General features: G+C 39.3%; 1 protein-coding gene across 5 annotated transcripts in view; it reads left to right on the top strand.

Annotated features, from left to right (window-relative positions):
* The window catches only part of CDCA2 (cell division cycle associated 2), a 44,460-nt gene that overhangs the window by 13,024 nt on the left and 17,175 nt on the right, over positions 1-14,261 (top strand). For all 5 annotated transcript variants that reach the window (XM_032855784.1, XM_032855783.1, XM_032855785.1 and 2 more), the window contains 5 exons: positions 633-717; positions 6,155-6,363; positions 8,801-8,885; positions 9,343-9,593; positions 13,610-13,688. In XM_032855784.1, the coding sequence (XP_032711675.1) occupies positions 633-717; positions 6,155-6,363; positions 8,801-8,885; positions 9,343-9,593; positions 13,610-13,688 (709 nt within the window). The remainder of the gene's footprint in view (positions 1-632; positions 718-6,154; positions 6,364-8,800; positions 8,886-9,342; positions 9,594-13,609; positions 13,689-14,261) is intronic.

Genomic DNA, 14,261 nt, shown 5'->3' with positions numbered 1-14,261 from the left:
TGATTTAGAAATGGTGTCCACATTAATAGGAATGTACTTTCTATCCTAGCCGTTAATGTTTTTCCTAGCTATTGATACCTTTTTAAATAATTACATAACACATAACATTTTTTGTTATTTTTTTTTAAGATTTCTTTATTTATTTTAGAGAGAGGGGGTGGAAGAGAGCACAAGTAGGAGGGGTAGAGACAGGAAACGACATCTCAAGCAGACTCCACGCTTAGCATGGAGCCCAGCGTGAGGCTCCATCTCATGACCCTGAGATCATCACCTGAGCCGAAACCAAGAGTTGGATGCTTAACCGTCTGTGCCACCTAGACACCCCCATTCTTCATCACTTTTGAGAATTTCCTCTTTAAAATTAATCAGTATAGTTTTCTAGACTTCTAACAGTAAGGCAACGAAACGTGCCCTCCAGACTTCCTAGGGAGCTGAGATTTGTTCAGTAGGATGTTTAGGCTGCAGTTACAGTGTTTTTAGCTCAATCCCTGTATGCTTTCCTAACAGCTAGGTAGTGATTGGTTTAAGATCAGATTTCTAGATAATCTGTAATACGTTAATCTTTATAAAGATCTCAGTACTCCTGTAAGTAATAAGACTTAATATTTCTTTAATTTTATCCCCCTGCCAAGAAATCTTTTGAATCTGGTTTAACACGGTCTGGATATTTAGTTGGAGAGTCTGTTTCACTTTCCGAGCTCACAGAGGCTTCAAATGGTAAGTATTTAATCTTTCTGTAGTACCTAGTACCTGTGCTAGTTCACCTATTGAAATATGTGTTCAGTAGACATTTGTGGTTGGTTTACTAATCTTTGGGGAAACTGAGGCAGTGCCCTACATTTTAGGAGTTCTCTGTCTAATAGAAATGTTTCAGGAGAGAGAGGACTTTTGTATGAGAGAGGACTTTTTTTTCCTTAAACTGCTGCTGGTAAGAGTGAAATATTTCCAAGTTGACAGAATCTGTTATTAAAAAAAAAAAAAACAGCATGTCTTGGGGCGCCAGGGTGGCTCAGTGGGTTAAAGCCTCCACCTTCGGCTCAGGTCATGATCCCAGGCTCCTGGGATTGAGCCCCACATTGGGCTCTCTGCTCAGCAGGGAGCTTGCTTCCCTCTCTCTCTGCCTACTTGTGATCTCTTTGTCAAATAAATAAAATCTTAAAAAAAAAAAAAACAACAGGATGTCTGAACATATAACACATATTTTGTAAGAGAAAACACTGCCATGTGTGTTGTTTTTTTGTTTGGTTTGGTTTTTTGTTTTTTGTGTTTTTGGTTTTTAAGTGCGGAAAGGGACCAACATTCAAAATTTTCCCCAAATCAGTATGCTGGTATTGTGTGAAAGTCACCAGTAAGGTAGTAGGCTTACTATCAACCTACCTGTGTCTTTATCTTTAAAGTAAACTTAAAGACATAGAGTTAGGTCTTGCATTTTTATCCATTCCGAGAGCCTGTGCCTTTCCATGGGGCACTTGGCCCATTAACCTTTCAAGTCATTATTGATATGGTTTGATTTATAAATCTAACATTTTTTTCATGCATTTTCTGTTCCAATTTTTGTTCCTTTGTTTCCCTTCTCTCTTTTTGGGGTTTATTTGAAATATTCTTTTTGGAAAACCAGTTATCCATTACCTTTTTTTTTTTTAATATTTGTTTAAAAAAAATTTTTAAAGTAAGCGCTCATCCTCACGTGGGGCTCAAACTCATATCCCCAAAATCAAGAGTTGTGTGTTCTACTGACTGAGCCAGCTAGAACCCCCTACCCATTTACCTTTCAAACTATACCTCATTGTATCATTTTAAGGTTACCTTAGGGATTGCAAAATACATTCTTAACCTTTCAGTCTACTTAGAGTTCATGTTGTACAGCTTCATGTAAAAGACAGTGTAGTATAATAATTTATAAAATATATATTTATATTCATTATCTAAATGAATATTTACTGAATGAATAAATAATAATAAATAGATGACCAAATACACAGTTTTCAGATAGATTTGGTCTTCCTCCACAGTTCCTGAAAATGTAGCTGTAAAGGTGACATGATATCTTACTACTATTAATGAAAGTGCCTTTGGGACCCCACCCAGTGGAGGGGAGCTGGTTGCTAGGAGGACCAACTATGTGATTGGAGGGTGGAACTTTAAGCCCCACTCCTGACTTCTGATGAGAAGATTGGGGCTGGAGGTTGAATCAGCCAATGGCGTTACCATTCATGGCCACGGAATGAAGCCTCCATAAAAACTCAGAAACACAGGGTTCAGAGAACATCCTGGTTGGTGAACAAACACATGGAAATGTGGGGAGAGTGTTACTTCTAAGAGAGGTCATGAAAGCTCTGTACCTCTTCCCCAGACCTCTCCTTTGTTCTCATCATCTGGCTGTTGATTGATATCCTTTCTCATATCCTCTAATGAACTGGCAAACACAGTGGTTCCCTGAGCTCTGTGAGCTGCTCTGGCAAATTAAAAGAACATTAAGAGAGCCTCTAAATTGATAGCCACTCAGTCAGAAGTTTAGGTCACAATCTGGACTTGTGACTGGTGTCTGAAATCCAAGGAGGAGGTTGTTGGAACCTCCAGTCTGTAGCATGTCAGAGGCACCAGTGATAGCCGAGGACTTGGGACTGGCTTTTTTTTTTTTTTTTTAATTACTTGTTTTTATTTGAGTGAGAGTGAGAAAGAGCACACAAACAGGGTGAAAGGCAGAGAAAGAGAGAAGCAGACTCCCTGCTGAGCAGGGAGCCCGATGTGGGGCTCAATCCCAAGACCCAGGGATCATGACCTGAGCCAAAGGCAGGCACCCAGCTGATTGAGCCACCCAGGTGCCCCAGACTGGCATCTTAAATGAGTGAGGGATGCTCTTGTTGGACTGAGCCCTTGACCTATGGAACCTGATGCAATCTCTGGGTAGGGTCAGACTTGGGTTGAGTTCTTGGACCTCCTGCTGGTGTCTGAGAATTGCTTGGTGGCATTGTGTGTGGGAGAATCCCCTTCCTCCAAGTTGGAATTGGGTCCTGGAACCCAAAAAGAGTTGGTGTTAGGGGAAATAGATCCAGATAGTTTGTAAAGTTTCTATTTCTTATCTGCCCACCCTTTACACTATTGATAACCTCTATATTACTTTTATATTCATTTTAAATCCTGCACTGTTTTTGCTTTACACAGTGTATGTTTCGTGCAGTATTTTTTCTTTTATATCAACATACATACACATAAATAATTAGATATAATTCAAAATTGAACTGGGTCTCATGTATTTGTATTTGCTCAATCTGACAGCCCTACTCATGAATGACTGAGATAAAGTTCCCTGGTGCCCCTTTGTTGTCTCTGGATGCTTCTGTCATGGAGAGAACAAAATATGTCCAAAGCAAATGGCCTGGGGCACTCAAGACCACATGCTCATGTTCCTCTGAACAAGCGTCTGTTCCCTCTCCCTCCCTTCCTGTTCCATTAGATCCTCTGTGCTCTGACCCAAGGCCAGTCCCTTGAGGGTGATCCCTTGCTGCTTAGAGGACCTCCTGCCTGAGGTGTTCCCTCTGTTCTGAGTTGTTCACTTCTCTCATTAACATACAGTGTGCTGTATTATCTCCCTTCTTAAACTGACCCTTGTCCCGGGATTTCCTTCAGCCAAAACCCCATTTCCTTTCTTCCTCTATGGCAAAGCTCCCTTTAAGAGCAGGTGGTGCTCTGTCTCCTTGCCTCCCAGTCTCGCTTGCACCAGCTCCTAACAGGCCTTGGTCACCTTTTCATTGCTATCCCATTAGACATTCTCAACAGACCCTCTCCTCAGGGCCCCAGCATGGCAGGCAGAGCTGCCATTGCCCTCCCTAGAGGAACCATTTCTTTACTGGGCATCGGATGCCGTTCTCTCTTGTCTTCCCTGTTTTACTGACCATTCCTTATTTGTCTGTTTGTTTTCGTCTCTTACATCCTTTAACCTTCAAGCATTTGAGTGCCCTGGCTTTAGTGCTCGGGCTTTTTCTCTCTGCATTCACTCGCCAGGTGATTGTGGACATTCCCACAACACTAAATGCTACCTGCATGCTGTTGACTTCAGAATTTAAATACCTGTCCTTGGCCTCTTCCCTGAACTCTTAAGTGCCCAACTGCCTTTTCTGGTCTCCACAGGGATGTCTAATAAACATCTCAGACTTAAGACTTAATATTCAAGAAGATCTTGACTATTTTTCCTTCCCTAGTCTGCTCATCTCTGGGTGGTTTTTTGTTGTTTTGTTTTATTTCATCTCAATAAACCATCCTACCATTCACCCAATTGCTTGAGTCAAAAGCATTGGAATAACACTGGCCACCTCCCTTTTAAAAGTTAAACTTCCGGGCATATCTAGGTGGCTCAGTTGGTTAAGTATCTGGCTCTTGACTTTGGCTCAGGTCATGATCTCAGGGTCCTGGGATTGAGCCCATGTTGGGCTCCGCACTCAGCAGGGTGTCTGCTTGAGATTCTCTTTCTCCCTCTCCTGCTACCCCTCTTCCCACCTCTCTCCCTCAAATAAATCTTAAAAAAAAAAAAAAAAAAAGTTCAATTTCAGTCCCATTAACAAATGCTGTTGGTTCTATCTTGACGATATAGCAGATGTCTAACCACTTCCCACCCCCTAACTGTTATCATTGTGGTCCAGGCTCCCACCTTCTCATGCCTGGATTGTTTCGTGTGTCCTCTTATGTGATTTTTCTGCTTCCATCCTTGCCAGCCCCCCTCTTTGGAGTCTTCTACATGGAGTCCAGGATGCTCCTTTTAAAATGCTAGCTATATTATGTCATTCCCCTTCTCAAAATCTTTCATTGACCTCCCACCCTACTTAGAATGGGACTCAGTCCATACCTAACCTAGTCCTTAGCCTTCTCTTGGAGCTTCTTAGCTCTCTTCTCCTTTTCACGCTGTTCCAGCCACACTGGTCTTGTTCTACCTCTATGTGTCCAGTACATTCTCATCTCAGTTCTCTGCACTTGGTTTCATGTAGGGTTCTTCCTTAGATACATTCATGGCTCACTTCCTCACTTCATTCAGATGCCTGCTTGATCCCTGAACACCTCCAAACAGCAACGCCCCCCTCCCACCTTGTCCTGCCATATCCCCTTAATTTTGACATTATTTCCTTTAAAGGCATACATTACTCCTTGTTACCTATACATTTCTGTAACTTTTTATTTTGAGGTGACTTAGAGTCACAAGCAATTGTAGAAAATCATACCTAAAAGGATCCAGTTTTGTCCCCTCAACCCCCCAAATTCCCCAGGTGGTAGCATCTTGGGTAGTGGTCATACAGTATCCCAAGCAGGAAATTGACACTGATACAAGCCACTGACTCTTTCTCAGATTTCCCCAGTTTTACATGCACTCATTTGTGTATATATTTAGTTCTGTGTACTTTTATCCCCTGTAGACTTATATGACCATGTTGCAGACAAGCTAGAGAACAGTTCCAACATAGGGATCCCTCATGCTATGCTAACCTTTAATAGGTGTAGCTCCCTCTCTCCTTCTACCATTCCCAGGTGTTTTATATTGTCTGTATGTCCCCCAGAGTATGGGAGATTTGTCTGTTTTATTGATCATTGTCTTTCTAGCACCTAGAAAAGAGTGCCTGTCACATCATAAGTACCCAATATATATTTGTTAAGCGTCGATCATAAGGAAAGGCTCTCTTGTGAGAAAAAAATACGCAGGAGGAAGCCTTGCCTTGTTTGAGGGCACACACAACATACGAAATTTTTTCTTTAATCATCTCTCTCCTCACATCCCATCTTCTCCCTCGCACCGCCCTTGCATCGTCAAATGCCTCTGACTCTAGCAATGAAATTGGTCCTCCTTCACCGTTCAGGTCAGGTTAGTTTTCTGGTGCAGGGGTCATGAGTGGAGGCCTGGGCACTCTTCTAGAATTCAATGCAGCCAAAACTCCTTGCTTATCTTTACCCTCAGGAGTTAGATTTGAATTGAAAACTATGGCCAGTGCCACGTCTCTTCTTTATATATTCAAATGAAATTCCAGATGTTATGCCCTAAGTTGGATATTTTGGGGTCGGACTTCTTCTAATGTGTGTGTTAGTCTCTTTGCAAATGCACAGTATTTTTGGTGTAGAACACTTGATTCAGATGTCTTCCACCTCTCTTGTTTACATGTTTCCTTTGAAGGAGTCATGGTTGCCGAGTGCGTAGAGGGCAAAAGATCAAGGAACGCTGTTCCACTTGACAATTTGATGGAAGTGAGCACAGACACCACTCCTGAAGTCAGGTCCCTGGTTACTTCACAGTGTACGAGGGACGTTTCATCCTCTGAGACCTTTGTACTTCGTTCTGTGCTAAAGAAACCCTCTGTTAAGCTGTTTCCAGAGGGCCTGCAGGTAAGTTTAGAGCTCCTTTTCCTAAAGCAAATTGAATAAATATGCATTTGGGCTTAAAGCAATTCTTGTGAATTGTTGTATATGTCATACTGGTTTCAGATGTTTTCCCCTCCTTTCCTTACTTAGAGCACTTAGTGCAGAGTTCATTCCTTTCTTCTTTCCTCTCTTTCTAAACTCAGCATAGAATATAACTTGTAGAATTTGATATATGTAGCCTGTATTGTATGAGAGTTTCATAATTATTAATGTGTGTTAGTTATTTCCACCTAAAATATTTGGTCTCAGAGATAGCTTTTTCACAGGCCTGTATGTTTCTCTAAACTCAGCTTGGATGAGCTAAGAGTAGGTTGATGGGAACTAACTGGCATTTATTGAGTCTTTAAATTTTATTTATTTATTTTTTTGAGCGCGTGCATGCACACAAGTTGTGGCAGGGAGGGATAGAGGGAGACAAGGGGAGAGAATCTTAAGCAGGCTCCACGCTCAGCACAGAGCCTGATGCAGGATTTCATTTCATGACCCTGAGATCATAACCTGAGTCGGATGCCTAACGGACTGAGCCACCTAGGCGCCCCTTATTGAGTATGTCTACGGACAGTTCTGGCATAGATCACGTACATGCAGTCCTAGTACTCTAAGGAGAATATTAGCCCCATTTGAAGTAAACCTAGGCTTGAGGTTATTAAACGAACCCAGATAAATCTGATATAGAAATCCATGGCAGGCTATAAACTCTGAGAGGTGGAAAGGATGGGCTCTGGAGTCCCAAGTGCCTGGTTTCAGATCCTCACTCTGAAGTTCAAGAGTTGGGCCAATTATGTCACCTTTTTGTACCCTGGCTTCCTTCTAGTTCACAACTAGTGTTGTGAATGGACAACACTAGTAACTACCTTACAAGGTGATTTGAGCATTAACTGCAATAATAATATGAAATTAGCACCAGTGCCTGGCAAATGAGAAGTCATTTTGTTTTCAATCCACAGGCATTTAAATATATAACCATGCTTACACATCTGTTTCTAAAGCCAAAAGGAGGCAGCCGTCTTCTATTGACATGAATAGTTATGGTCGCCGGTTATCTTAAACATTTTAACAGTTTTTCCGGTCAAAGAGCTGATGTGGGTTTCTATGCAAAGCTGCTTATTCATATCTTGTATTCGTTTTATCTTCTCCTCAAACAGACTTAGCTTCTTCGTGATCCATGTAACCCTTACTGATTAACAGCATTACAGAGCCAGCAACAAGTCCTACCACGAAAATTTTATGAAGATTTTTATGATCAATGATCTTTTCACTGAGCTCTCTAAAGTTTGTAGGTGTATACAGTTTGAGTCATGAGCTAATTTTTGTGGTTGTTTTAATTAACGATAGCCTAAAAGTTCTCAAGAATTTTGTTTCCTACATTCACTTATTTCATAAATAAAGGCATTTCCCTGATCAGGAAGATGAAATGGACTTGAGAGATAGTTGCTCAAGGAGGCTTGTTGGGGGCAGGACAGCTGCTGAGAGAAGGTGCTGCTCCTGGAACGGGGGCAGTGGAGTCAGTGAACAGCCCTAGAGAACAGGAGTTGGTCCAGGGTATACAAAGTCACCCTGGAGGTAACTCATGGAGCCCACAGCCCTGGCTCCCACCTGCGTCACTTGGGGCCCTGTGTTGAGTGGGACCCTGTCTGGTGCTTCAGGACTTGGGCTGATCCTCCCTCCCCAGCTTGCCAACTCTCTCAAGCTTTTGGGGAAGTATACAGGGACAGATGTTACCTTCTTCCCTGGTTCCAAACTCAAGAACTTAGAAAAGGTGTGGTTCTCATATTTAAAAGACAAAACACCCTGGGGTGCCTGAGTGGCTCAGTGGGTTAAAGCCTCTGCCTTCGGCTCAGGTCATGATCTCAGGGTCCTGGGATCGAGTCCCGCATCGGGCTCTCTGCTCAGTAGGGAGCCTGCTTCCCTCTCTCTCTCTGCCTGTCTCTCTGTCTACTTGTGATCTCTCTCTGTCAAATCAATAAATAAAAATCTTTAAAAAAAAAAAAAAAGACAAAACACCCCATTATGCCATTTACCTTTTTGTTTTCTTATTTTCATGCAATTCTCATACCTGTAGATAGTTCTTTTATCTGACACCAACTGTGGTATAACTCTAGCCACTCACATTTTCCCGATCTTCATTTGCCAGATTAAAAATGATGGAGTGAATTCATCCCTTTTTATGGATTTCTGTTCTTTAATCTTGACCTAAAATGCTGTTTACTAAAGTAATGTTTAGGGCATCCAGTTTTTCTCTGTGGCCCATGTCAGTAAGCCAGAACAATTATGAAAGTAAATGTAATCTGCAACACTGCATAGTATCTATCCTGGGCAGACAGTTCAGAGTGGCCCTTCTTACTGAAGTGCATATGCATTTATATATGTAAAATTATTCATTTATGTTTATTTTGTTTAGGAACACTGTGACAATCTCTGTGATGATGGGACTCATCCAGGCTTAATCTCAAGTCTTGCAAACTATTGCAAAGAACAAAAAGCGGGTAAGAAATTCACATTTATTTTGAAGCTTCATATTATCCTTTTCTTGTGAAATATCTGACCTACTATGTGGTAGTTTCAATGATCTGCTAAATGCCTTGATGCTTCTCACATTATACGGGAAGGAAGGACAGTTGACTGGAATCTCTTTGGAGAGACAATTACTCTGTCCATTTCATCTGCCCCTTTGTACTTAATGGTACTACTTGTAAAGAAAATTGATATTTCAATTTTCTATACTTCTAAGATACTCATGCAACATTTACTTTAAAACCTATAATCATATTTTAGAACTACTTCTTTAACCTTTTCCATTTTGAATTTCTTTTTTCTACAAACTGTACTTTCTATTAAATGGGTAAGAGCTGAATCTAATCATGTTAAAAGATTCTAGGATATGCATTTTTAGATAAGAAATATAGCCCAATTTTTTTTAATCTACCCATTTATTATCTACAGAAGGTCCAGAAAATTGCAAAGTGCCAGCTTTTCTAAATATCAGAAAGAGGAAAAGAGTTACTTTTGGAGAGGATCTAAGCCCTGAGGTGTTTGATGAGTCTTTGCCAGCAAATACTCCGTTGCGTAAAGGAGGAACTCCTGTCCGCAAAAAGGATTTAAGTGGTGTCAGTCCCCTGCTACTTGAGCAATCACCAGTTCCTATGCAGCTACAGTTATCACAACCAAATTTTGATGACAAGGGGGAGAATCTTGTAAGTATGAAAAATGTGAAACAAACTTGTTTTTATTTCCATCAGGCCTCACCTGTTTTGTGTGAATAATAATTATGCTTTGAAATCACGAAATGGACTAAATGATGTGTCATGGTATAAATTAATGCATTTTTCTAGGTAGGTTCCCTCCCCCCCCAACCCTGTGCCTATCATGACAGGTGTACGGGGTATTAGCCGTGTTCTCATACTTGCATGACACCTTGTGCATTGCATATTTCATGACCCTAAATACCATTGACTGTAGGATGTACCATCATTTTATCTATCACCAAGAAAAAGGCCAGAACTGAAGCTGTCACACACCGTGAATTGTAGGATGTACTCAGATTTCAGAGGTAGAAAGATGTGAGAGAGCAACAACCTTAGAACTGATACACTGTAAATACAAACTTTTTTTCCTCTAAGATGATTTTCTGTAGGTAGAATTACTGGATGAAAAATGGATTTTTTTTTTTACCTTTTTGATATATATTGCTGAACATCCAGAAAGTGCAGTATAAATGGTTTTATTTTACCACACTTTGTAAACCTGGGTATTGACAGTACTTTTTAAAAATATCTTAATAAGAGAAAAAGATGACTTGAAACTTTTAGTTTACTAATGAGGTTTGAACCTTTTTCCTAGGTTTATAAGCCTTTGAATTTCTTCTCTAGAGAGTTGTCTATTAATCTTTACCCGTTTTTATATTGGGACCATCATTCATTCTCTCCCTTACCTGTTATATTTTGAAATAAAAATAATCCACGTTCAGCCAAGATGGAGTTGGAGGGACCTAATTGACATTTTTGTAAGAAACAACTAAAAAAAAATCCCCAGAAAACATACAAAACAGTGGTTCTCAGACATTGAACATCAGGAAGCACAGGATAGTAATCCCCAAGAGAAGAGTAACAAATGAGGCAAGCTGCATAGGAGCCCCAGCTTACTGCCTGGGCTGGACTTCCCAGGCCACAGCACAGGAAGGTTTTACCTTGGTAGAGCCTAGCATTCTCCATGAATTGAGAAAATGGAGCTGGGGTCTGGGAAAGCAAAGGAGGCTAGAGCTCATGGCAAAGGACCAGAGAGGAGAGCGCTGCAGAGAGAGCTCTGGAGATCTGCAAAGGGTTCACTTGATCCTATAGCTGAGTACTGGTCAATGTGTGATTGTGAATAAACTGCCTGATGTCAGGGAAAGGACTATCCACATGGAGCAGAGGAGACAATCTCTAGAGCTTACAGATGGGCAGGAAGTATTCCCACCAACATGAGTGGTTGGAAAAACCTTGTAATTCAGAGGGCATCAGATACTCGGGAGAGTATTGCCTCACTAGCAGAACATAATTAGACTAAAAGCCTAGCAGAGCTCAAAAGCAAACTTCGAAAGGACACAGCTTTCCTCCAAGCGACTTTACTGCATTGTATAACCTAACTCAAGAACAGGAAACTATTCACTGTCAAATAACATTAAATTCAAAATGTCTGACATTTCAATTAAAAACTAATAGATGTGTAAGAAAAGATGCCCCCAATGGGTAGAAAAATCAGTCAATAAAAGTAGACCCAGAAATTACACATATGGTAGAATTTGTAGACAAAGGCATTGAAAAAGTTACTTTAACTATCTTTCATATGTTCAAGGTAGTGGAGCAAAGTTTGAACTTGTTAAGAACATGAAAGATGCAGAAAAGATCTAACTTGAACTCTGGACATTATAGTTGCTGAAAATTATAAGCTTCGGGAAGAAAAATATGTTGAATGAGATTAATAACACATTAGAGACTGCAAAAGAAAAGATTTGCAAACTTAAAGATACAGCAATAGAAACTATTCTCCTTGAAAGAGTAAAAACTACTGAACAAAAATGAGCAGTTGATGAGCCTGGGACAACTTAAGGTGACATAATATGCATATACTTAGAGTCCCCAAAGGAGAGGAGAGATCAGAACAGAAAAAATATTTGAAATGTAATGGCTGAAAGTTTTCCAATTTGATAAAATTTAAAGCTCACAAATCTTCAAGTTCAAATTCCCAGCATAAGAAATATGAAATAATATGCAAAAATACATCATTACTTAGAAACCATGATATATGGCCTGGTAGGACCTAGAACAAAAAGACCTGTGACCCTAAAGAACAACAAACATGAAAGGGAGCCGAACTCTCATTACAAACTGCAAGCCAAAGGACAACGCAGCAGCATTTACTTGGAGGAAAAAACCAAAACAGTAACAACAAAACATAGCAACCTAGAATTCTATATCCAGTGAAACCATCTTTCAAAAACAAAGGTGAAAGACAGGCTTTTTCAGACATCTGGAAGCTGAGAGGATTCATTGCCATAGTGGGTTAGCGTTAGAAGAAATGTTAGAGGAAATTCTTTAGTCAAAAGCAAAATGGCTCCTGATGGAAATCTAACAAAGAAATGAAGACCACTGAAGCTGCTAACCTACGTGGGCAAATGTAACTGACTTTTTTTTATTACTAAACTCTATAAAAGATTCTTTAAAGCAAGGATAATGATAGCATATTGTTTGGTTTATAACATGTCAGTAAGAAATAAAACAAAAGTAATATGGCATGAAGGCTGGGAGGTGTTCTTACGCTTAAGCGGTTTGAGTTAAACATGTATGCTGTAAACGCTTAACCAAAATGGCTTAGAGGGAAATAATTAAAGCCTGTACTTCAGCATAAGAGACATCTCAAATTAATGATTCCAACTTCTACTTTAAGAAGCTAATAAAAGCAAATTAAAGCCAAAGTGCACAGAAGGAATTAAGATAAATGCAGAAATCAATGAAGTAAAAAACAAAAATAGAGAAAAAAATCATTGAAGTAAAAAGATTATGCTTTGGAAAGATATGAGTACACTTCTAATCAGACTATTCAAAGAAAAAAATGAGAAATACTCAAATTACAATATAAGGAATAAAACGTGACTTGACCGCATTTTCTAACAGGTTTTAGAAGGGTGATACAGATATAAAGATAATATGGACGTATAAAACTTAATGCCAATATATTCAACAACATAGACAAACTAGACCCATTCCTTGAAAAACAACCAAATCTCACACTAGAAGAAATAAATGACCTCATTAGCCCTATATCAACTGAAGAAATTTAAGTTGTAGTTAAAACCTTCCCACAAAGGAAAAACTGCATGTCCAGATGATTTTGCTAATGAATTCTACCAAACACTTAAGGAATTCTTAATTTTATGTACACCCTTTCAAGCAAATTGAGGAGGTGGAAGTAATGCCCAGTTCAATAATGTCAGCATTAACCTGCTACCATAATCAGACATTGTAAGAAAACAATCACCTCATGAACATAATACATAAAAAGGTATTATATCAACACCAACTGAGATTTAACCCAGAGATGGCAAGTTGGTTTAATATCTAAAAAACAGTCTATAATTCACCATATTAACAAAGTAAGGAAACCATATGGTCATTTCTGATAAGAACTCTGAGCAAACTAGTGATTATAGAAAATTTCTTCAAACTGACAAGCTTTATTTATGAAAAATCAATAGCTACCATAATAATTATGTGGGAAAGAAAAGATTTGACATCTGCATTTGCATTGCCATTTTCCCTGAAGTCCCCCTGAGTAATACTGAAATGTTAGATTGTGTTTATTAATGGAATATCCTATTTACTTTAGAATTAGGACAAGTGATTTTTAAGTAAACCACAGAGTAACTTATTAGTGCATCATTAGGACTGCTTCCATTTAATATTTTATTTGTTGGACTGTAGTTAGTAAACAGTTTCATTAAAGATTGGTAAATATTGTAAAATATTTTTATATTCAGTATGTTTGTTTTGCTTTGATTTTTTTTTTTCTTAATCTTTTATTTTTTTCTTAATCTTTGATTTCCCATCTGTATGCTTACCCCAGTTCCATCTACAAAAATGCCCAAAAGAAAAAAAATTTTTTCTTTTGGGCACATTACATGTCCACTGAATTTAAGGATGTCAAATTTCTACTCTTGTTTTTCTTTGTTTAGGAAAACATAGAACCTCTTCAGGTATCATTGGCAGTTCTGAGTCCTGTTAATAAGTCTTCAATCTCTGAGACTCTTTCAGGTAGTAACTTTTATTTATCTTAAAATAAAGACAAGTGTCATTTTCATTATGAAACTAAAACTTAACTTCCTTTTTAAAAAATTTTATTGTAACAGTGCATCCTTGGTTTAAAAAACCATATAGTATAGAAAGCTTACAAGAAGTCTCTTGGGGCACCTGGGTGGCTCAGTCAGCTTTTTTTTCAGCTCAGGTCATGATCTCAAGGTGGTTGAGATTGAACCCCGTGCAGGGCCTTAGGATCAACAGGGAGTTGGAACCTGCTTGAAATCTCTCCCTCTCCTATCCCTTCCCTGCTTGTGTGCTTTCTCTCTAAAATTAATAAATAAATCTAAAAAAAAAAAAAAAGTAGTCTCTTGCCCATCCAGGCCTCATACCTTGTAATCACCCACAGTTAACTTCCGTAGATGGTGGGCCCTGTTTTTCAAGTCCCTGCAGGCAATGGAGTTCTCCTCTCAACTCTTGTCACTAGTAATCTCCTTGTGACAATTGACACAACTGAATGATGTGGATCACAAGGATCATTTTCCAGGGTCCAGAATTGTTTACCAACATTAAGTTGGCCTGTTGGGCACT

This window comes from Lontra canadensis, unplaced genomic scaffold (assembly GCF_010015895.1).
Source record: "Lontra canadensis isolate GAN:19392208 unplaced genomic scaffold, GSC_riverotter_1.0 scaffold10, whole genome shotgun sequence".
NCBI lineage: Eukaryota > Metazoa > Chordata > Mammalia > Carnivora > Mustelidae > Lontra > Lontra canadensis.
Note: the sequence above shows the minus strand (reverse complement) of the source record. Positions and strands in the feature narration are given on the sequence as shown.